Consider the following 23,520-nt stretch of genomic DNA (forward strand, 5'->3'; position numbering starts at 1 on the left):
TCACTTATTATGTACTAAAGTACAACATGAGTGATGCTTCTTGAGTCTTGTGAGTATAGTATACGTATCTGCTTTGTCATTGGTTTTAGACTCAATTGAAACTGTTGGGTAGGGACTAATAAACAATACCTGTTAGCACCATATAAAAACGAATGAAAACTAATAATAGTAATACAATTAATATTATTATTAAAAATAATAATAATAAATAGTATTACTAATAATAATCCTACAATTATTACAATAGGGAAATATAATAAAAAAGAATAATATTTAACTGATGCACAACCAACATAAAATGTCAAATGGTCTTGAACAAAGTAGGGGAAAAGTTTTAACCTATATTCAATTAAAGAAGAATGATTCATTAGTTTTATTTTGCCTAGACTGTATGTCACCAAATTCTAATCAATCTTAGCCAGTGAAAGCATGACAGCAAAGCTATTGATCTTCTCTATTAGATAAAATCTGTGAAAGTGTTTCTTTGCTGTCAGTTAATTTGGCATGCATGATATCCTGCAATTGGCAAACAGAAGTGCTGAAGAAGCGATTAAGGTGTAAAAACATATTCCCTAGCATCTCTAATTTAATATATCTAGGTTATCTATCTTCTTTTTTTCTCATAACTTGAAGAAATGTACAGGCATTCTTATGCAACATGGAATGCAGTAGAGGTTACTACACAAATAAAAGCTTTGGGTGAAATGTAATAGGATGAGAGATTCAGAAAGTGAGAGATTTGGTAAGAAATCTCCAGTTTTTTTAAAGCAGCAATCATTTACCCTGCAAAATCAAGCTGGGTTTGCAGTGTAAATGATTGCCGCTTAAAAAAAAAAACTGATTTGTTACCAAATCTGTCACTTTCTGGGGTGTATTCAATGCGGCCAGTGAGGGGGTTAAACAGCGGGTATCGCCAAAAACAAGCAATCCTTACTGTTTAACCCCCATGCCGGCGGCTCATCCTATTCAACGTTCCAGGGGAATGTTCGCTGTTGGAGGACGGCGAAGATTCCCCCAAACATTGAGGCTCGCGGCTATTGCAGGGAGCGTGCTGCATTTAGCTGCAAGTCTCGCTGTTTTAGTGGCCCCTTATGCATGGGGGCCAGTTGAATACTGACCAGGCGAGCTGTGACAGTGAGCCGGCAGCCCTGCTCGCTGTCACAGTTTGCCAGGAGCATTGAATACTGTCCTCTGAATCTCTCATCCTATTACATTTCCCCCTTTGTTTGCTTGTAATAGTTTGCCTTACATCGTTTCAGCTGCAGCAATATTTCATGTCATATTTCATTTGGTTTTACTTTAATGTGCAGTTCAATTCATCAAAAATTCATAAAAAACCAAAGCTATTTTTCTTTAACCTTGTAATTCGAGGTCTTACTTCTATATTAAATTTATTGATCAATAAAGCCACTATTTGTCATTAATAAACAAAGGGGGTTATTCTGATTGCATCGCTCCCCTACGCGTTCGCATAGGGGAGCGATGCAGTCATATTCAGCGTGCGAGCGGGGGTGGGCGTTTGTGCATGCGGCGCATAGATGACACGCGACGCTGCGAATTTCGCAGCTTTGCGTGTCAACCGGAATAAGGGCCACAAGATGATGCCACTGAAGTAATACATAAAATAGCTGAAGTTTTATACTTATACATGCTTGCAAATTTTCTCTCAGTCAAGCAAGTGGCAAACTAGCCAATTGCTCAGTTGCCCAGTTGGAAGGTGCAAGTGATTAAATTCTACAAATCTGGGTATTTATGACTAGTGGAACAGACAATGACGATTTAAATCAGCATATTATAATTTATGCTGTTTAAAAGATACCTCGAAAAAAATGTTTTATTTTATGCACATGTGAGTAAGGTACGCAAGACTGATAACAGTAAGCATCTGTAATACAAAGAAACCAAGATAATGGTACCCTCCTTACATTCATATGTAAGTAAGGTATGAAAATATTCTGTAAATACTGTAAATACAATACGAAAATCCCACTGCATAATTTTTCGGTACTTGTGGATTATCACGGCTCTCATCGCATGCCATCGCATGCCATATATAGTGGCATGCGATGGCATGCGATGCGATGTGATTTTTACAGATTTTTGCAGTTTTTGTCAAAATCGCATCGCATGCGATTTGATCGCATGTGATCGCATGCGGTTTTTCACTGAAAAGCATCCAAATGCATTGGAATTAGTATGAAACATGTTCAATGGCCCCCAAATGGCATTTTTGAGGCTGTACCACCCCCATTATCAACGCGAACCCGAAGCGTGGCGGTACGCGTCCTACGACCTTTTCATACCCCCACTATCCACGTCGGCGTGGAGTTGAGAATAGAAAGTGTGGCGAGCGCAGCGAGCCACCAAGCCCGAAGCGTGGCGAGCGCACGTGGACACCCGTGAAGCCCGTGAGGGGACGCGGATACCTGTGAAGGTATCCGCTGCGCTCGCCACACTTTCTATTCTCAACTCCACACCGACGTGGATAGTGGGGGTATGAAAAGGTCGTAGGACGTGTACCGCCGCCCCTCGCGGGCTCGCTGCGCTCACCACGCTTTGGGTTTGCGTTGATAGTGGGGGTGGTACAGCCTCAAAAATGCCATTTGGGGGCCATTGAACATGTTTCATACTAATTCCAATGCATTTGGATGCTTTTCAGTGAAAAATCGCATGCGATCAAATCGCATGCGATGCGATGCGATTTTTTCACATACGATGGCCATCGTGGGAGCCGTGATAATCCACAAGTACCAATTATTTAACTATCTCTATAAAAACACTAGTGTAGCACCATCCACCTCACTAGATAACCTATTGTGGGTTTGCATGGCCTCTCTTCTCATTCCTCAATTTTGTCATTTTAGAGTGGGCCCAGCACTTCCTGAGCAGCTAGTGCCTGCACACTTTAGATGCCCTGTGCATGTCATTTTTTGAGTAACTAAAGTCTTGAATGTTCCTAACTTCAGAGGGTGTAAAGCCATACCCTGCCAAGATACAATATATCTAAAACATACTAGTAGACTCATATTGTGGTTGGTATGAATAATAGTCTTCCCAAACTGACAAGTGCCACAGTCATCTACAAAATGAAAATACACTTTTCTGCATATGGCATACCCTTCTAGATACTGATAATGCCATGCAGTTCGTGACTGAGTTCCTCATTATTCACAGTCCAATTAGATTACATAAATGTTAACAAGAAGTTCTGATATGTTTATGGTTCTCCTCAATTTGAGAAATACTCTGAGAGATGGACTTCCATCTGATACTCAACAATGCCTATCCAGCACCACCATTACCCCCTCCAAAGTTCAAAGTTAGACCACAACTTAAAAACAACATGCAGATACTTTGCAGAACTCAAGGTTGCATCTCAAGACCACATAGTAACATATCATTCAGCAATGTGCAGGGCTTTCAACAGGCCCAATGGCTATGTAGTGAAATCTCATGGTGCCTTGCATGAGCACAACAGGCACCAACTTCAAGAGTTCTGGAGTAATTTGCATAGAAACAATTTTACAATGAGCTTCTATCAACAAAATAAAACCAGGACGAATCTGGTAAATATACACTTTTACAGAATGTCATGTGCCTCTATCTAAAGCTCTGTGCAAGCTGTGCATATGGGAAACCGAAGGTCATGTGTCATGAATGCATGAGTATGACCAGCACGAGGCAGGTACTGTATGAGCTCTAAATATGATGGTTGCAGTGACTGGTATAAAATCAACGAAAAAAACACTGCTAAAACAAACAATTCACCACATTAGTTGAACAGGGGATTGCCTTAGCCAATTATCTCCATCGCTAATCAAGCCCACTATAACAGTGTCATCGGCTAATTTTACAATAAAATTGGATTTCTGTACTTGATACACAATCAATTGTATTGAAGGAATATAAAATTGGACTTAATACAGACCTTTGGGGAGCTCTTGTATTCACTGTTAGAAGAGCTAGAAACTAGTAACTTATAATAACGAACTGCGGGTGGTCCATCAAGAAGTCCAACAACCAATTACATACGTACACATCCTAGCCAATAGTTCAAATTTCCTGCATTTTGCATTTTTGTTACCCACAAATTATATATCATTATTGGCCAAATAAAACTAATGTAAAAAAAAAAATTTTCTTAGTGCCTTATTAGTCCCAGGTGCCCAGTGGTTCTGAACTAAGCCCCAACAGTTATCACGGCTAAATGGAATTATCCCTAAAGGTGAAAATGCAGAATTTGTTCAGAAAATGTGCAGTTTCATAGATTTGCATGTATTCTTTTTTAGTCACATTTTATCTTGGAACTGTTCAAAACAACATTGGATAAAAAAAAGCTTTTAGAAGTCAGTAACTTTCAACCACTACGATAAACGACACAAATTATGATTCACATCTTAGGCTAATGGACTTCCTGTACTGCAAAACATTCCTTCAGCATTGCAAAGAACATCCTGCTCTGTATTACTTTATTGCCATCGGCCTCTTTTTCATTTACTCACTTTTTTGCAGTGATCTGTGTCTCATAATTTACTGCAATTTGTCCAAAGGCAATATGCACATTTCTTACATTGTGAAGTTTATTGCCAGTATTTTTTTTCTTAAGGAAGCGCTTGTTTGCAAGTACACAGCATTTAACATTATTTACTCAGTATTTAACTTTCAACCTGATAAAAATGAAATAAACATGGAAATACATCTGAGTATTACCATTATATAATATATTACACATTGTAGCACAATATTTTTGTGTGTATATACTCTCTAACTGTATGTATTTGCATGCAGCATCCAAATACCTCAATACAAATATAGAGGTGCCCTTGCTTTCTGAAATATAAGTATGTAAAGGGTATATAAGGATAAAATGTGCCTTTTGGCAGATAACACAAAGGTATGCAACAGGGTAGACACACCAGGAGCTGTAAAACAAATGATTGAGGATCTAGGTAGATTAGAGGAATGGTCAAGAGCATGGCAACTACAGTTTAATGCCAAAAAATGCAAAATCATGCACTTGGGTCTCAGAAATCCAAACACTAAATATAGTATAAATGGCACTATAATGGAAACTACTGAGGAAGAGAGGTATCTAGGTGTCACTATTTCAGGGGACTTAAAAGCAGGTAGGCAATGTAACAAAGCAATGAAGAAGGCAAGTCAGATGCTTGGTTGCATAGGGAGAGGTATCAGCAGTAGAAAGAAAGAAGTAATAATGCCACTGATAGGTCATTGGTACGACCTCACCTAGAGTATTGTGTTCAGTTCTGGAGGCCATATCTCCAGAAGGATATAAATACATTAGAGACTGTACATAGAAGGGCAACTAAAATGGTGCATGGTTTACATCACAAAACGTACCAGGAAAGACTAAAAGATCTAAATATGTATACTTTAGAGCAGAGAAGGGAAAGGGGGGGGACATGATAGAAACTTTCAAATATATCAAGGGTTTTAACAAGGTACAGGTGGGAGACATTCTTCACACGAAGAGGAGCAGCAGAACACGAGGACATGCACTGAAACTAGAAGGAGGAAGATTCAGGGGAAATGTGAGGAAGAATTACTTCACAGAAAGAGTAGTAGATAAGTGGAATAGCCTCCCATCAGAGGTGGTAGAGGCAAATACAGTAGTACAATTTAAACATGCTTGGGATAAGCATATTGATATCCTTACAAAAAAATAAGGATCAAATATGGTTTGAGGTAACATGTTTAAAAAAAAGGGGCAGACTAGATGGGCCAAGTGGTTCTTATCTGCCGTCAAATTCTAGGTTTCTATGTTTCTATGTGACATAGGTATTCGGGATGCAGTTAAAATCCCGGCGGTCGGGATCCCGGCGTTCAGAATCCCGACGCCGGAATCCCAACCGCCGAAATACCGACCGCCGAAATACCGACACATTCTCCCTCCTGGGGTGTCCACGACACCCCTGGAGGGAGAATAAATTAGCGTGCCGAGCGTTGCGAGGCACCGGGCCCGCTGCGTGACGAGCGCAGCGAGCCCGCAAGGGGGGGCGATCCACGTCCCCCCCTTGTCGGCATTTCGGCTGTCGGGATTCCGGCGTCGGGATTCTGAACGCCGGGATCCCGACCGCCGGGATTCAATACTGAATCCAGGTATTCTATGCAGGGCCGTTTCTAGACAATTTAGCTCCCAGGGCAAAGAAATAAAAATGCGCCCCCCCCCCCCCCCCCCCCCCAAAAAAAAACCCTATTCGGAAGAAATTGCGCGCGCGGCGAAATAGGGGGAGTGGTTTAATTTTTAAAGGGGTGTGGCTTAATATAAGGGTGTGGTCTAGCAGGAAAACAATTACCTTACATCTCACTTTTGCAACCTGCATGTCCCGACATTGGTTACCGCAGTAATTGTCATTGTCCTCCCGCACTTATGTTGGCCGGCTGAAGGCCACACAGTGACATAAAAAAATTAAAAGGCCCACACAGTTACCTAGTACGCCTCACAGATCAAGGCCAAACAATGACAGGCTACTTAAATCATTATACACTATTTATTAGTGATGACAATTACACATTACGCCGCACACTGTGATGACAATTACACATTACACCACACACTGTGATGACAATTACACATTACACCACACACTGTGATGACAATTACACATTACGCCGCACACTGTGATGACAATTACATATTACGCCGCACACCCTGATGACAATTACACATTATGTCGCACACCGTGATGACAATTACACATTATGTCGCACACCATAATGCCCATTAGATCCCACACTGTGATGCCCATTACATAGAAACATAGAATTTGACGGCAGATAAGAACCATTTGGCCCATCTAGTCTGCCCCTTTTTTACCCTTCAGGTAAACTCAACCCTTTTTAATCCTTATTTCTTTGTAAGGATATTCATATGCCTATCCCAAGCATGTTCAAATTGTTCTACTGTCTTAGCCTCTACCACCTCTGATGGGAGGCTATTCCACTTATCCACTACCCTTTCTGTGAAGTAATTCTTTCTAACATTTCCCCTGAACCTACCTCCCTCCAGTTTCAGTGCATGTCCTCGTGTTTTATTACTTGTTTTCCTTTGAAGAAAATTTCCCACCTGTACTATGTTAAAACCCTTGATATATTTGAAGATTTCTATCATGTCCCCCCTTTCCCTTCTCTGCTCCAAACTATACATGTTAAGATCTTTTACTCTATCCAGGTAAGTTTTGTGATGTAGGCCATGAACCATTTTAGTTGCCCTTCTTTGTACACTCTCCAATGTATTTATATCCTTCTGAAGATATGGCCTCCAGAACTGGACACAGTATTCCAGATGAGGTCGTACCAATGACCTATAAAGTGGCATTATTACGTCTTTTTTTCTGCTACTGATTCCTCTCCCTATGCAACCAAGCATCTGACTAGCCTTCCTCATTGCTTTGTTACATTGCCTCCCTGCCTTTAAGTCACTTGAAATAGTGACTCCTAGATCTCTTTCCTCCTCAGTAGTTTCCATTATAGTACCCTTGATACTATATTGAGCCTTTGGGTTTTTGAGTCCCAAGTGCATAATTTTGCATTTTTTAGCATTAAACTGTAGTTGCCATTCTCTTGACCAATTCTCAAGTTTACTTAGATCATCAGTCATTTGATTTACCCCTCCTGGTGTGTCTACTCTGTTGCATATCTTTGTATCATCTGCAAAAAGGCATACTTTCCCTTCAATACCATTTGCAATGTCACTAACAAAGATATTAAAGAGCACTGGTCCAAGTACAGATCCCTGGGGTACTCCACTGGTAACATGTCCCTCCATAGAATGCACTCCATTTACGACAACTGTCTGTTTCCTATCCTGCAACCAGGTTCTGTGATGGCACCACACTGTGATGGCAATTACACAATACTCCCCACACCGTAATGCCTATTACACATTATGCCCCAGGCGCCGCTGCCGTACAACTGATGCCATTTACTAATATGCCCCCACAGTGCCAGATATGCCCCCACAGTGCCACACATATGCCTCCACAGTGCCACACATATGCCCCCACAGTGCCACAAGCAGCACAACTCACTGTCTCTGGCCCTGGGTCTCCCCCTCCAGTCCCCTGCCACTGCCATATGCCCCATACAGTGCCACATATATGCCCCCACAGTGACACATATATGCCCCCACAGTGACACATATATGCCGCCACAATGCCAAATACGCCCCCACAGTGCCACAGATATGCCTTCACAGTACCACACATATGCCCCTACAGTGCCAGATATGCCCCATAGTGCCACAGATATGCCCCCACAGTGCTACAGATATACCCCCACAATGCCAAATATGCCCCCACAGTGCCACAGATATGTCTTCACAGTGCCACACATATGCCCCTACAGTGCCAGATATGCCCCCACAGTGCCACAGATATGCCCCTACAGTGCCATACATATGCCCCTACAGTGCCACAGATATGCCCCTACAGTGCCATACATATGCCCCCACAGTGCCACAGATATGCCCCCAAAGTGCCACAACTTACTGTGGCCCTGGGTCTCCATCTCCAGTCCCCCGCTGCTGCCTGGTGTTGGTGTTGGTGTAGGTGCTGCTGATGCTGCTTCTTCTTTCCATGGGAGGGGAGCGCATTGCGCGTCTCTCCTTCCCCTTGTCCCTGAGCCGCCAGCCATTCATGCCTCGCGGGCTGGCTCCTGATTGGCTGCCGGCCCGCGAGCGCTCTCTGATTGGCTGACAGCCAGGCCCCAGTGAGCGAGGGGAAGGAGAGACGCAAGATCGCGCTCCGCTCCCCTGGGAAATCAGTGAGTGAGCGTGATCTTATCGAGGCGGCCGGGGAGAGGGGGAGGAATTGAGGCGGCAGCGGCAGCAGCATTGGGGGGAGCTGCCGGGCGCCCTAGCTGTTAACAGAGGCGGACAAGCCGTGCGGCGCCCCGGGCTGCTGCACGGCCTGTCCGCCTCTAGAAACGGCCCTGATTCTATGAACAGTCCAAGAAAGATATTACAAATATCTCCTGTGCTACTGCCTGTCATAGTTAACTACTTCCCCAAGGACCCGGACACTTGTCCTATACAGTATTTCATGCTTCAGACAGTGTTAGCATGCTGCTGCCCAGAGACGTAACTCCCAAAAGCAATGGAGGCTCCAACCTCCGTGCTCCCAGCCCTGATGGGGCACCTGCATGTAGAGCAGCATCAGTGTTGTGCACTTGTAGATAACTGGCTTTATACCATGAGCCATGCTAAAATCTGCAATAGGGGATAGGATGGCTCCTGCCTGGTACCACTCAGCCTGCGCTGCAGAAAGCAATGCTGCTGGACTCTGAGCCAGGGAAAAAGGCTTGATGCTAAAATTTATTTGTCGACAAATTGGATGAGTGACTATGTTGTGTCCCAAACATTATGACTTGATGTTTTGCTGATGAAGCTGCCTGAGGGGGGTATTCAATGTGTAGGCGTGACCCGCGTAGACCCTGTCCCTTTCTCGATCAGCTCGACCGAGAACATGCAGGCGGGATTCAATGTCCCGCCCTGCAGTGGGATGAGAAGGGGGCGTGGCCGCGAGTTGCGGCTGGGAAGAGGCGAGATGCAGCAGGCAGCTCGTCACTTCTCGGCTCGTTCTGCCGAGAAACCCTGCTCAATGCTGTTGTCGAAGACAGCAATGAATAGGGCTCGGTGGCCATCTCCCCTGTGGGAAGATGGTCTCCTGCGATTGAATACCCCCTTAATGTTCAAATTTTGACTATAGGAAATTAAATCTTATTTAATTGGTGTGCTGGCTCATGCATGTCTGTGTCACAACAGGCAACTGGTTTCTACCTACTGGACTCAGATGATATGCACAGGTAAATGTTGACACACAACATACAGTATTTTAAGGTAGGGGGCAGCAAACTCCAACTTGCCTCCGGGCAACTGAGATGAACTTATGTCCATGAAGAACTTACACTCGGTCAAGATGAACATCCCCTGACTGCTGTCACTGCTTCAAACTCTTCTAATATACAGTACATTCCATTCCCTTCTTATGTTTTTAAATTTCTTCAACACCAGACTTTATATTTTATATGGAACAAAAAAGTTCATGTATTAGATATAAATTATTTCAACATCACTCTAGAGGTAGAGTTTTTTTTTTGCATATTTGGTGAGAGGTCATTTCTAACTCTCACACCAATTTGATGTCCCTTAACCCATTCCCACTCTTAATTGGCACCAAAATGAATTCTGACATCACATGTTTCCGCTATGACCTGTCAAATAGCTGCTGACTGGAAAAATCCGTTGCCATCCCCTATGTAGGCAATTATATCTCATGTCGTGAACATTTTTAATTGGAGTATATGACCGCCACAATACTGTAAATAAAGTAACAAAATTTGGTCCTTGGTTAGCTTCTCAAAACGTTCCATCCCCAATTGGCCATTGATATTTTTGAACAATGTAATGAATGGATAGTCTGAAAACTTAGCATGTCTTCTCAATGCCTCATGCATGGATATCAATCCCACCCTCTATTTTGTTTTCTCTATCCCTTTACTTCTCTTTTAATTTCATCCAAAACTCTTCCTTCTTTTCTCAGCTTCACTACTTTTATGGTTTGCCACACTGTGAGGTTTTTATCTCGCTCCTATATTCTTTTGAAAAGGTGGATCCCTTCAATGTTCTGTGACTTATTGTAATGATCAATTATTTGTCCATATGTACTTGATGATATTGTGCTGCACTTGTTGTGTTTCAATAACTTGTGTTTAAAAAAATAAATAATGTAGTAGAACCTTAAAATTATATTCCTGTATAACTATATTGGAGAAGGAGGAACCTAAATAATACTGCTTTTTGTTTTTAGTGATGCTCACAAATGCAATATATGGTACGGTAACAGACAGTAACAATATCTTATTTCTAATTTTACAGTATTTTGCATTTTGTTCTAAATTTATGCAATTATTATGTACATATTATAATTATATATATATATATATATATATATATATATATATATATATAAATATATATATATATATATATATATATATATATACAAGGGAATAACTGCGTCACTCCTGGGTCTTCATCAAAAGTAATTTAATGTCAACGGCGTTTCGGGACTCCTCCCGTCCTGATGACGGGAGGAGTCCCGAAACGCCGTTGACATAGGCCATTAAATTACTTTTGATGAAGACCCAGGAGTGACGCAGTTATTCCCTTGTATGTTTGGAGCACATAGTGTTCTTATGTGCGTGCACCCGGGCAAACGGTAACATCAGCCATTACCTGTTGGTGGAGGAGTGCCAGACCACTACCCTTATATATATATATATATATATATATATATATATACTGTATATGTGTGTGTGTGTATTTTTATATATATATATATATATATATATATATATATATATATATATATATATATATGGTGTAAGCGGTGGCTGCAAAGATGAGAAAGTACCTTAAAATATCTAAAAATAGCAGACTGTGAGCTGCTGTGAGTTGTTGTAATAGAGTTTTGCTAGTTAATGCTTCATTTTTATAAGCACAACAAGAAGGATTGGGTGGGTCTGTCAATGCGCCAGGCAGCCCACTGGTGGGTACACTCAACAGTGGTAACCCTAGTTCCACTTAAATACAGAATACAAAAAAACAATGGATGTGAGTGTTCCCTCCACAGGCGCCAATAACAATGCAAATAGGAGAAAGAGGAAAATACACCCCTTAACGATGGGTAACGGTCCTCTTCTCCCAATATCGGACAAAGCTAATAGTATTGAGCCAACAATACCGTACGTCCCTCCTAGTGGGTGGCGTCTCCTCTTCTCCCAAATTAGAACACAATAGTTGATGCTACTAGGATTCACCGTAGAGGATGCCGAAGGGCCAGGAAGCTTGTCCCCAAGGGGTGCACTCCAGGGAATACCCAAAAATGAGGGAACAGATAATAGTGCAACTCCACTTTTATTTTTCAAACACACATAATAAACGTTAAAAAGGAGGACAAATGATCAAACAATGGCCAATTACCACAGTTGGTGGAGAACTGGATGGAAACAGCTCTCTATCTGCGCTTTTAAGTGAAGGTCAACCCGGAATCGGCCTCCACAAACAGGCAGGTGGGTAACAGGTCCAGAGTCCTCTCAAACGTCCCCTCCAATGGTAGCTGTGAACTCCAAGCGCGCTTTCGACCGTCCCTACGGTCTTTCTCAAGGAGAGTGCCCTCTCCTTGAGAAAGACCGTAGGGACGGTCGAAAGCGCGCTTGGAGTTCCCAGCTACCATTGGAGGGGACGTTTGAGAGGACTCTGGACCTGTTACCCACCTGCCTGTTTGTGGAGGCCGATTCCGGGTTGACCTTCACTTAAAAGCGCAGATAGAGAGCTGTTTCCATCCAGTTCTCCACCAACTGTGGTAATTGGCCATTGTTTGATAATTTGTCCTCCTTTTTAACGTTTATTATGTGTGTTTGAAAAATAAAAGTGGAGTTGCACTATTATCTGTTCCCTCATTTTTGGGTATTCCCTGGAGTGCACCCCTTGGGGACAAGCTTCCTGGCCCTTCGGCATCCTCTACGGTGAATCCTAGTAGCATCAACTATTGTGTTCTAATTTGGGAGAAGAGGAGACGCCACCCACTAGGAGGGACGTACGGTATTGTTGGCTCAATACTATTAGCTTTGTCCGATATTGGGAGAAGAGGACCGTTACCCATCGTTAAGGGGTGTATTTTCCTCTTTCTCCTATTTGCATTGTTATTGGCGCCTGTGGAGGGAACACTCACATCCATTGTTTTTTCATTTTTATAAGCCTCCAGCAAGATAAACTTAATAGAAGGTTTAATTATCATTTCATAAGTTTATTAGTGTATTATATGCTTAAGTAGACAGTTTATTAAAAATATATAGAAACATTGGTTAACATTGGTTAACGTCGGTTTTAGAGTACCAATGTTTAGGTCTAAATGATGTTTTGTAACCAATATTGAAAAACATAATTTAACTGTTGTTTTCTTTCAAAGTCCCATGCCTACTCAGTAGTCTGCCATCCGCCCGCCCTCCGTAGTCTGCCGCCCTCCCTCCGTAGTTTGCCACACACCCTCCCTCTGTAGTCTGACGCCCGCCCTCCCTCCCTCCGTATTCTGCTGCCCTTCCTCCCTCCCTCTGTAGTCTGCCAATCTGTAGTCTGCCGCCCACCCTGCCTCCCTCCGTAGTCTGCCAATCACCCTCCCTCCATAGTCTGCCGCCCTTCCTCCCTCCGTAGTCTGCTGACCACCCACACTCCCTCCGTAGTCTGCTGACCACCCTCCCTCTGTAGTCTGACCAGGGCTGTGGAGTCGGTAGATAAATGTTCCGACTCCGACTCCTCGTACTTCTGACTCCGACTCCTCGACTCCGACTCCTCTGTATTAATATGCAAATGTATTTGATACATTCCTTGAAGGAAAGAAAGGCAACATACATATTATTACTACAGAAACTAGAGGCTAGAGTCTAGAGTCTACTGTATATAAGACGGTTGTTATGACAAAATAGATACGTGCATACACATAAAGATGGATCCAGGAAGTCCGAGAGTGAATTATTGCGTGGAACGCATAAGAAGGAAGTATCGCGAAGGACGTGGAACGCATACGTCACTTCCGCTTCCGGGGAGAGACGGATAGCAGAAGTAACGGGACGAAGAAAGAACGCCGCGATTAACTTCACCAGCAAAAATAGGAGAAAAAGAACACCCGGCCTAGATTGCACTATATGATAATGTAAAATAGGCATGAATTAGAAGTTAGGATACTCCATGTCTGGTAATAGGTTTTCCCCGATTGGGGTATAAATATAGGATTGTGTCATGTCTCTCCACATGCCTTGAGGAAGAAACCATCCGGTTTTGAAACGCGTTGGCCGTGTAGAGGAGGTATTCGACACTGGACTTATTCGCTGGACCAAAGGCTCCGGGGACGCCTGGGTTAAAAAACCATCTGCCTTATTTGTCTGCAATCCCTTGTAGACAAATTGATTCGGTGAGAGTCCACTGCTACATACCCTGCATATAGTTTTTATTCTGTGTGTTGTCAATAAATCAAGCGGTATTACACCATATGAGCTTCACTTCTCTTGCATATACACCCAATGGAATTGGATGCCTGACTGGTGACGTTACCGCTCCCCTAAAAGCGATTGAAGTCTACTTCTTATAGTAGACCATTTTCAAGGGTATGAGTCTCAACACTCCTAACATTGTCATTTTTATATGATATTAAGTGTTAAAACAGTATCACACTATTGTGCTTTCCTTGTGTTTTCCTTTTGGGTACTTACCTGAGAGAGAGAGAAAGAAGGAAAAGTGTGAAATAAAAATTTCTATCTGCGCCCAGGGATATGTTGGTATTCCTTTTTGTTACTGTATTTAACAGTTTAAGCAAAGGACAAACACAATGAAAACAAAGTTTTATTAATTTTTTTTATTAATTAATTAAATGGCTGGATAGTAGCAGTAGGCATAAACATCAGGAACAGGAACTTTACAAGTTCAAAGATAAAAACCACATTATTTGGTGGTTTTGGGAACAAAAACAAAGCTTATCTATATGAACCAAAATCAAACTCTGTAAAACCTAGAAATGGTTTATATTAATCTTGAAATGTAGTTATAGGCTTAGCAAATGTATAGATAGACAGTTTCTTCCAGAAACATGTACACATGCCTACCCTCATACAGACAAGCAGGCATGCAGGTTTTAAAATAAATATAAACACTAACAGTTGAATCCAAGAAGCTGTTCCATCAAGTCCTTCTAAATTCTTCTAGCTATAGAGAAGAATCATTACTCAATAGGAAAGGTTCAGAAGTGTGGAGCATGAGTTCCGCATGCTTTGTGACGACAACAAAAATCAACGAGCCACAATCTCCACTGGTTTGCTTGCTCGTCACCGTTCAATTCATGGACACAAGGAACGATTTCTTTACCGAATCGTTACTGGCGACGAAAAATGGTGCCTGTACATCAATATGAACCAGTGTAAGGAATGGCTTAGCCAAGGTAAACAAACGACCCCACGCATGAAACAAGATCTTCATCTGCATAAAAAGATGTTTTGCGTATGGTGGGAGAGCTTGGTTGAATGAATTTTTCGAGTCTACACCAGGTGATTTCTACCAACGAGGTATTGAAAATCTTATTGAACGTTGGAAATAAGTTGTAAACTACAAGGGAGAATACATTTAAAAGTATTGGTGCTCCGAATTGTGCGTTGCGTGCCATATAGTGAAGCACATGAAACGTGTTCGTTTTGCGGTTACGTGAGGCACTGCATGCATTGGTCTTTATTCTTACAGTAGAGAAGTCATTAACTATAATTTTCGGAGTCGGTGCATTGTTTGCTGACTCCGACTCCGACTCCAGGTACTCAAAATTTCCTCCGACTCGTCGACTCCGACTCCACAGCTCTGAGTCTGCCAACCATAGTCTGCCGCCCTCCCTCCATAGTCTGCTGCCCGCCCACCCTCCCTCCATAGTCTACCATCCACCCTCCCTCCGTAGTCTGTCACCCGCCCACCATCCGTCCCTCCCTCCATAGTTTACCGACCATACCGCCCTCCATCCGTAGTTTACCGCCCTCCCTCCGTAGTCTGCCGATCCGTCCACCCTCCCTCCGTAGTCTGCTGCCCACCCTCCCTTCATAGTCTGCTGCCCACCCTCCCTCCATAGTCTGCTGCCCACCCGCCCTCCCTCCCTCTGTAGTCTGCTGCCCAAGTGCCCACCATCCCTCCCTCCATAGTCTGCTGCCTTCCCTCCATAGTCTGCTCCCCACCCTCCATCCGTAGTATGCCACCCGCCCTGCGTTATCCATCACCACTGTCTCAAAGCTGAAAGCCTTGTAACCCAGCTCTGCACTCCAGTGTAGAGTTACATAGAAGAGAGGAGCAGGGATGTAGTGCTGGCTGCGCCACCAAAAGGTAAAGGCCAGCCTGATGCACTATAAATAATTATATCGACTCATTAACTGACTCTATAACTGTGGGGGCACTGATGGGTCTACTATAAAAGTGGGGAAGTGGTGTGGTGATCTGCTACAAATGGGGTGAGGGTGTTATGTATAGAAACCAATCTCTTAATAAATATATCTATAATGTATATATAGCATAGGTGTAGAACTATAACAAGATCTACAAGGAGCACTCACCAGTAAGATCACTTGGACAATTTAATGGTACTTTGCAGGGTACAATACATCTTACTTTTTATGTAGTCAATGTTTCGGCCACACAGTACTGGATTTCTCTATGCTCTACAGACATGCATTGTTGAGCTGTCTTGATAAAGGCCCATCTAGTGGCTGAAACGTCGACTACATACAAAAGTAAGATGTATTGTATGCCGCAAAGTACCATTAAATTGTCTAAGTGATCTTACTGGGCAGTGCTCCTTATGGATCTTATATAGTTCTACACCTATGCTATTATTGGAACATTTTTTGGATTTTTTTTTAGTGGAGCACCCCTTGTGCTGATAAGGGCTGGCTGTGAGTGCGGTTCCTCCAACAAATATAATATATAGATAGATATCTAGATATCTTTCTATATATATAGTGTAAGGGACTTTATGGTGTGTGGCATAATGTGTAAGTGGCATTGTGGTTTGGCGTAATGTGTAAGGGGCATTACAGTGTGTGACATACAGTGTAAGGGACATTAGGATGTGCGGCATATAGTGTAAGTGGCATTAGGGTGTTTACAGGAGAGGGGGTGGGGGCGTCAGAAACTATTTTGGCTGGGGGGAGCAAATTTTATAGTTACGCCACTGGGTGATGGACATTGGAAAATATGCAATAGTGCAGGGGTGGTGCAGAGCATGAGGCAAAGTGACCACAGATGTCATCCCAGAGGGACATAAATGATAAATTATGGAAATTTCAGATTCCAACAATAAGTATATATTTTAGTGAGAATACTGCAGATATTAATAAATATGAACCTTAATATGAACCTACATGTCTACATTTTGTTTTTAAAATCCCAGCTATGTAGATTGCACATTAGCTGCATGTGTACAGGCTGACATCCCAATCCCATAGCTTTTAGTGTTTGGTAATTGGTGCCCTCGCCGTCAGTATACCTGTGATGTCTCCCCTGTCAGACGGCGATCTGCGTCCCAGCCACTTAACGTTCTCCTCAGCACCTGGGACAGCTCCCGGAGTAACGCTCATCCATATCTGTCAGTCCGCGGACGTGACGAGACAGCGCAGCCAATGCGATCTCATGCCCACGTACAAGCCTCCAATTAGTACGGAGTGAGGCGGGACCCGTGTCTTGCCGCCTTTGTAGAACAGGCCGCTTGCTGTTACGCTGTATCCAAGTGTCGGAGGGGAGGAAAGACACAGAGAAAGTGCTCTGTGCGCTCCGCACCGCCTCGGCGTGTTGTGTGCACGGCTCGCTCAGGAGCGCTGTCTGTCCCAGTGCATCAGCAGCGCTGTGACTCTACATCCCACCCGAGGCGCTGGGACTGCACATACCATCCGACGCTCTGGGACTGCACACACCAAGGGCGCTGCGAGCACAAGCAGAGAGCTTGGCAGGTCAGTCTGACGGCGGCAGCTGGGAGCAGTGTTATGGAGCAGGAGAAATATCTGCCGGAGCTGATGGCAGAGAAGGATAGCCTGGATACGTCTTTTGTTCATGCAATGCGCCTCCTGGCTGAAGGTAAGGACATGAGTCTACCTGTGCTGTCATCGCTCTGCGGATCACTAGCATACTGCCCTCACACACTGACTGCCCTCTAGGCAGAGGAGTTTATGGACAGCTTACAGTACTTGTATGTATGCTGGATATACTGTACTGTACAGTAGGCAAGGAAGCAGATTTGACAGTGTATCTATCTATCTATCTATCTATCTATCTATCTATCTATCTATCTATCTATCTATCTCAAGTGCTTCTGTATTTCAAGTGCTTCTATTGAACCACTGTGTTTTTTTTAAACAGTTTCTGGAATTAATTTGGAGTTATATATTATATTAGTGCTACGTTATAGTTGTTTGTGAAGCAAGGTGAGATACAGTATACCAACTTTACATTCTTTTTAGGGACAGGTCAATGTTTGTCCCTTTTTATTATCAATTTAAGCATGACTCTGTAACTACATTCTGGTTCTCTTATTTATGAATTTTGGGTGGAAATCTAAATCTTTGTATCTAAATCTTTTTTTGGGTGGAAATCTGGGTACACACTGGGCTATATACTTTACCTTTAATGATATGGACCATATTATTAATGATATATAGTGCAAATTGTACCCACTATTTCGCTAACGATGCGCTGGAGATGGAGACCACCATTGTCTGTACATGCAGCTCATTCTGACAATATCATCAGTACGGAGCGGGGGTGGGTGACGTCACTGACCGATAGAGTTAATGATAACGGTCAGTGTGTATGCACTATATCGTTCTGCCCTGGGGCACCACTGATATAGTTAACAAACTTTACTTAGTCTTTCTGTAGAAGTTTGTGATAAAGTGTTGTCAAAATACAACAAACTTGCATTATGAGAATTTCCAAATGCGTTGCAAATGCCATATTGTAGCACATTGTTGGTTACTAACAAAGTGACAAACTGCAAATGTGCAAAAATCCATAGAAACCAAACAGACAATTGTGGTCTTTGCTTAGGATGCTATGTAATAATCAAAGAAAACTGCTTACTTGCATTTGCACTTTTGCACTTTGTTAGTAAATACTCCTCACAATGTTAAATGTGTGAAGCCATTGCTTTGGCAGCAAACCTACATGAAAATGAACTGCAGAATATAACTTAGGCATTTCTGTGCAGGTATATGGAATCCCCACCATACATTTTAAATGAGCTGTTTAAAATGATGTACAGTATGAAAAACAAACACACACATTTTCACAACCAATACGAACTGCTATTTTATACAATATTATGTATTTTTTATATTATTATTATTTTGACATATTTTGATGTGTGCTTAAATTTTGTAAACGGCATTTTACATTTTAACTTGTTATATTGTGTATATTAACTTAAAGTATATTTTTGCTTTTGATCATTTTCATGCATTACAGTATGTTAGCAAAAATGACGTACCTACTTGCTTTCCTGAATGTTCTACTTTAACAATTTATTGAACACAGCTGGTTAGAATGTTTTCCCTTCCTACTTTGTATATCACGTTTTCAAGATTTGTGCAAGCATATTTATATCAAACAGTATTTACTTACTGGGGATATTGGTTCATAATGTAAAGGCCATATATATACATTCATCTTTTATTACAGTGGTAGAAATCTTTAATTTGATATTTTATTCCAGTAGGGGGAGCATGTGTAATTTGCAAATACCTACATACATTTATCTGCTTAAAGCAAGAGGATAATTCTTAACACAGATGTAAATTTATAAGCGTTATGAATGTACAGTATGGGACAAATAATTTTTCTATGGGGAATACTGCGACTAAATTGCCATTCATAGTGTTTTACAGTATATCATTTAGATTGTATTTTAAATATCTCCATTAATACCATAGAAAATAATAGATGTATTGCTAAAATATGTCTGTTATTTAAAATATTGGGAGACAGCGCAGGCAGATAAAAGGTACAGATTCAACATATAATCTGTAAATGCAGAATTATTCCGTAACTCCTGTGACCTCTGTTCACTCGCACATCAACAGAATGCAACCATATAATTAGAGGAATGCCGGTTCCTTCTTACTTTCCCAGAGATGACATAATAATGAATTGTATATTGTGTATTTCACACCTGTTTCATTAGTAGACCCTAGAATATAAAAGTTATTGTACAACAAGGATACTAATGAAATATATATATATATTTTTTAATGGCATATAATTATATATTGGTTAAACTGCAGCTTTATATGTAGGTATATGCCTTGTACTCCTTTATTGGCTATAATAAAGAAGGGTGTTCTTACAGTTGCACGCAAGTGTCTGATCTATTCTCTCAAGGATAGTATCACTTTTATAATTGATCTTGCTTATTGTAGGTTATTCTGAAATTTCTGGGTTATTGTGGGAGATACTAGAGGGTAGATTTATTATAGCGGCGCTAACAGCGCCGCTATAACAGCGCCGCTATAACAGTGCCGCTATAACAGTGCCGCTATAACAGTGCCGCTATAACAGTTCCTACTGTACTTCGCCTCAGTAGCGAGGCGAAGCAGGAGGGGACACCGACAAGATCTACCAAGATCTTGCCGCCGAAGCGGGGGAGCACTAACTGTCCCCTCCAGCTGACAGCGCGTCAGTTAACACTGACGCGCTGTCTGCTTCTCCCCGGCCCGCTGGACTGCGCATGTGCGGGATCTCGCTACTCACGCAAGATCCCCAGCGCAGCTCAGAGCCAGCAGCAGGGACAGCGCTGTCCCTGCTGTAGGCATAGGGCATCGCCGTCTGCAGCTGTCGAAGTCGATAGCTGCAGGCGGCGGAACGGTCAGCGATGCTGACCGTTCATAAATCAGGCAGGGGGCAGGCGCGTACTACGAAATATCGTAGCTGCGCTATGCCTCCTGCCGCACACCACTGCACGTAAGACACCCGCTTGGCGGGTGTCTTAGATCAGGGGAAGCGCTATCCCTTGCTTTAGTGCATGGGGATAGTGCAGATTCCCCTGATCGCCAGTTAATAAATCTGCCCCAATGTTTGCAGATAGCCATGGATGAATGAAGTTTATACAAATTAGAATTTTGGGTACTTATGAGTTATCTGGGCGCCCAATTTTTTGATTGTATGCCTTAAGTTAAGGCATACAATCAGATGCGATGCGATATCGCATCGCATCGCATCGCATGCGACCATCGGATGCGATGACCCGATTTTTCCATAGGAATCAATGTTAAAATGGACAGAGTCCATTTTAACATGGAATTCAATGGGAAAAAGGGGTCCTCTTCATACCCCTACTATCCAAGTGGGCATGGAGTTGGATATAAACCTGTGGCGAGCGTAGCGAGCCACCGAGCCCGAAGCGTGGCGAGCGAAGCGAGCCCCGCGAGGGGACGGTATTCTATGTCCCCTCGCGGGGCTCGCTACGCTCGCCACGCTTCGGGCTCGGTGGCTCGCTACGCTCGCCACAGGTTTATATCCAACTCCATGCCCACTTGGATAGTAGGGGTATGAAAAGGACCCCTTTTTCCCATTGAATTCCATGTTAAAATGGACTCTGTCCATTTTAACATTGATTCCTATGGAAAAATCGGGTCATCGCATCGCATCGCATCGCATCCGATGGTCGCATGCGATGCGATGCGATGTGCCCGATCCGACCCGATTTAGAAATCGGGCGCCCGGATAACTCATAAGTACCGAATTTTGTTTGGTTGGAGTCACAAAAGCAATACAATTAGAGTGGTTTAAATATTAAACATTCCATTTTCCTACACAGTTTAGTTATTCCCAACCACGGTCCTCAAGGCACACTAAAAGTGCAGGTATTAGTGAAATCCAGGCTTGAGCACAGGTGACTTAATTAGTATCTGAGTGATTCTGATTAAACAATCTGTGCTGAGGCCTGGATATCACGAAAACATGCATTGTTGGTGTGCCTTGAGGACCTTGAGGTGGTTGGGACCACCTGGTTTTGAAATTAAAATAAGGAGTTTGCTCCATACATAATAGTGGAATAATATGTTGGAGATAACAACATTTAAAGGATACATTCACTTTAATTAAACCCCACAAGCAGAAAATCACAATTTAGTTGCTCGTAGCATAAGAGTTTATTTTTTAAAATTATGGGTTGATCTTATTAACCTATGACCCAATCGAATGGAAAATGACATGCATAGACATGGTTGGTGATGGAGGCAGCATAATATTGATGGTGCTCAAGCACCCACAGCACTTGCATCTCTAGTTCCTATGACTGGTACACAAACTGAACATTCAAACTGAGTAAATATGAATACAGATTCTCTTCATGTAACCACACAGCTGTAAGTGTATGTTTTTAAAAAACAATAACCTACATTAGTGTACTAATGGGGCTGATTCTAAGGGCTCAATCCAATTAGCTGCAATTATCTTGCAGGTGCGAATCATCACGGTAGTGGACAGAACTCACACAAAAGAGCTTGCGGCCCCGTTGAGCTCTCAGCAATATTGTGCAAATTCAGGCTGAAACCAGCCAGCATGTAAAATTGGGGAAAGGGGGAGGTGGGAAGGTGAGAGTATAACCGCACTGATTGGTATATGTTGGATATCAAATGGATTGCTGGATCTATGAAACTGACAATTACCTTAATTGTAAGGTGTATGGGTCCTGTGCACTATCAGGAAATCCCTCTGAGTGCCTGGTTTCTGGACTGTAAGTGGTGCACCCCAGAGTATACACGTAGTATTTAGTGGGTTTCCAAGAGAGGAAGAGAGAGAAAGAAACTCTGGGTGGGGGCACCCTTAAATCATAGATATATATGTACAAGTTACTGTGTTTTAAAAATTATATAACTTTAAGGTACTCTTTACCTAGAAGGGCGCCAGCGATTGGAATCACGGGCGTCGGGGGTAAAATCGCGGTCATCGCGGGCATCGCGGGTAAATCGCGGGTACATAAAAATCTGCTGCCCGCGATGACCGCGATTTTCCCATAGGGAACAATGTTAAAAAGGCTGATTGACCGCGATTTTCATGTAAAATGCCTCAATGCCCGCGATTTGGCCATAGGAATCAATGTTAAATGGGCTACAGAGCCCAAATAGGCACAATTAACCCTTAAATGTCCCCCCAAATTTTTAACGCCACCCCACGATCCACGCCAACCCGAAGCGTGGCGAGCGCAGCGAGCCCGCGAGGGGCGGCGGTACGCGTCCTCCGACCTTTTCATGCCCTACTATCCACGTCGGCGTGGAGTTGAGAATAGAATAGTGTGGCGAGCGCAGCGAGCCACCGAGCCCGAAGCGTGGCGAGCGCAGCGAGCCCCGCAAGGGGACGCGGATACCTTCACAGGTAAACGCGTCCCTTCGCGGACTTCACAGGTGTCCGCGTGGCCACGGACACCTGTGAAGCCCGCGAGGGGACGCGTTTACCTGTGAAGGTATCCGCGTCCCCTCGTGGGGCTCGCTGCGCTCGCCACGCTTCGGGCTCGGTGGCTCGCTGCGCTCGCCACACTATTCTATTCTCAACTCCACGCCAACGTGGATAGTAGGGCATGAAAAGGTCGGAGGACGCGTACCGCCGCCCCTCGCGGGCTCGCGACTGACGCGATTTCCATGTTTAACATGGGTTTCAATGGTAAATCGCGGGCATCGCGTCGGTCGCGGCCAGACATAAATGTATTCGCGATCACCACGACGGGCGCCCTTCTAGGTAAAGAGTACCAACTTTAATAGGTATGCTCTAAAATGGTTGTGTACCTTGTCCTTAAATATTAAAAATGATGCGCATTGAAAATATAAAGAGTATTTGAGAGGCTGGTATTGCCTTCTATAAACGGCAAGGAACGGCAGTTTGTCACAGTGTGATCCTCATATATCCCCGTTCCTACCAATATTGAGGTAAAGAAG

General features: G+C 43.1%; 2 protein-coding genes across 5 annotated transcripts in view; one reads left to right on the forward strand and one right to left on the reverse strand.

Annotated features, from left to right (window-relative positions):
• LOC146064137 (isoaspartyl peptidase/L-asparaginase-like) overlaps nt 1-17,725 on the reverse strand; it is a 100,722-nt gene extending 82,997 nt beyond the window's left edge. Inside the window, exon 1 of one of the 2 annotated variants that reach the window (XM_083177315.1) lies at nt 17,088-17,725. The gene's annotated coding sequence lies outside the window, so the exon portion shown is untranslated. The remainder of the gene's footprint in view (nt 1-17,087) is intronic. The other variant, XM_083177316.1, reaches the window with a different exon arrangement.
• Nucleotides 17,198-23,520, forward strand: part of KHDRBS2 (KH RNA binding domain containing, signal transduction associated 2) — a 361,420-nt gene continuing 355,097 nt past the window's right edge. For 2 of the 3 annotated variants that reach the window (XR_014471754.1, XR_014471753.1), the window contains exon 1: nt 17,198-17,671. Coding sequence is in view for 1 of the 3 variants with exons in the window: in XM_083177313.1 (XP_083033439.1) it covers nt 17,581-17,671 (91 nt within the window). In the remaining 2 variants the exon portion in view is untranslated. The remainder of the gene's footprint in view (nt 17,672-23,520) is intronic. The other variant, XM_083177313.1, reaches the window with a different exon arrangement.

The sequence above is a fragment of the Crinia signifera genome, chromosome 3, assembly GCF_055691185.1.
Source record: "Crinia signifera chromosome 3, ASM5569118v1, whole genome shotgun sequence".
Classification (NCBI taxonomy): domain Eukaryota; kingdom Metazoa; phylum Chordata; class Amphibia; order Anura; family Myobatrachidae; genus Crinia; species Crinia signifera.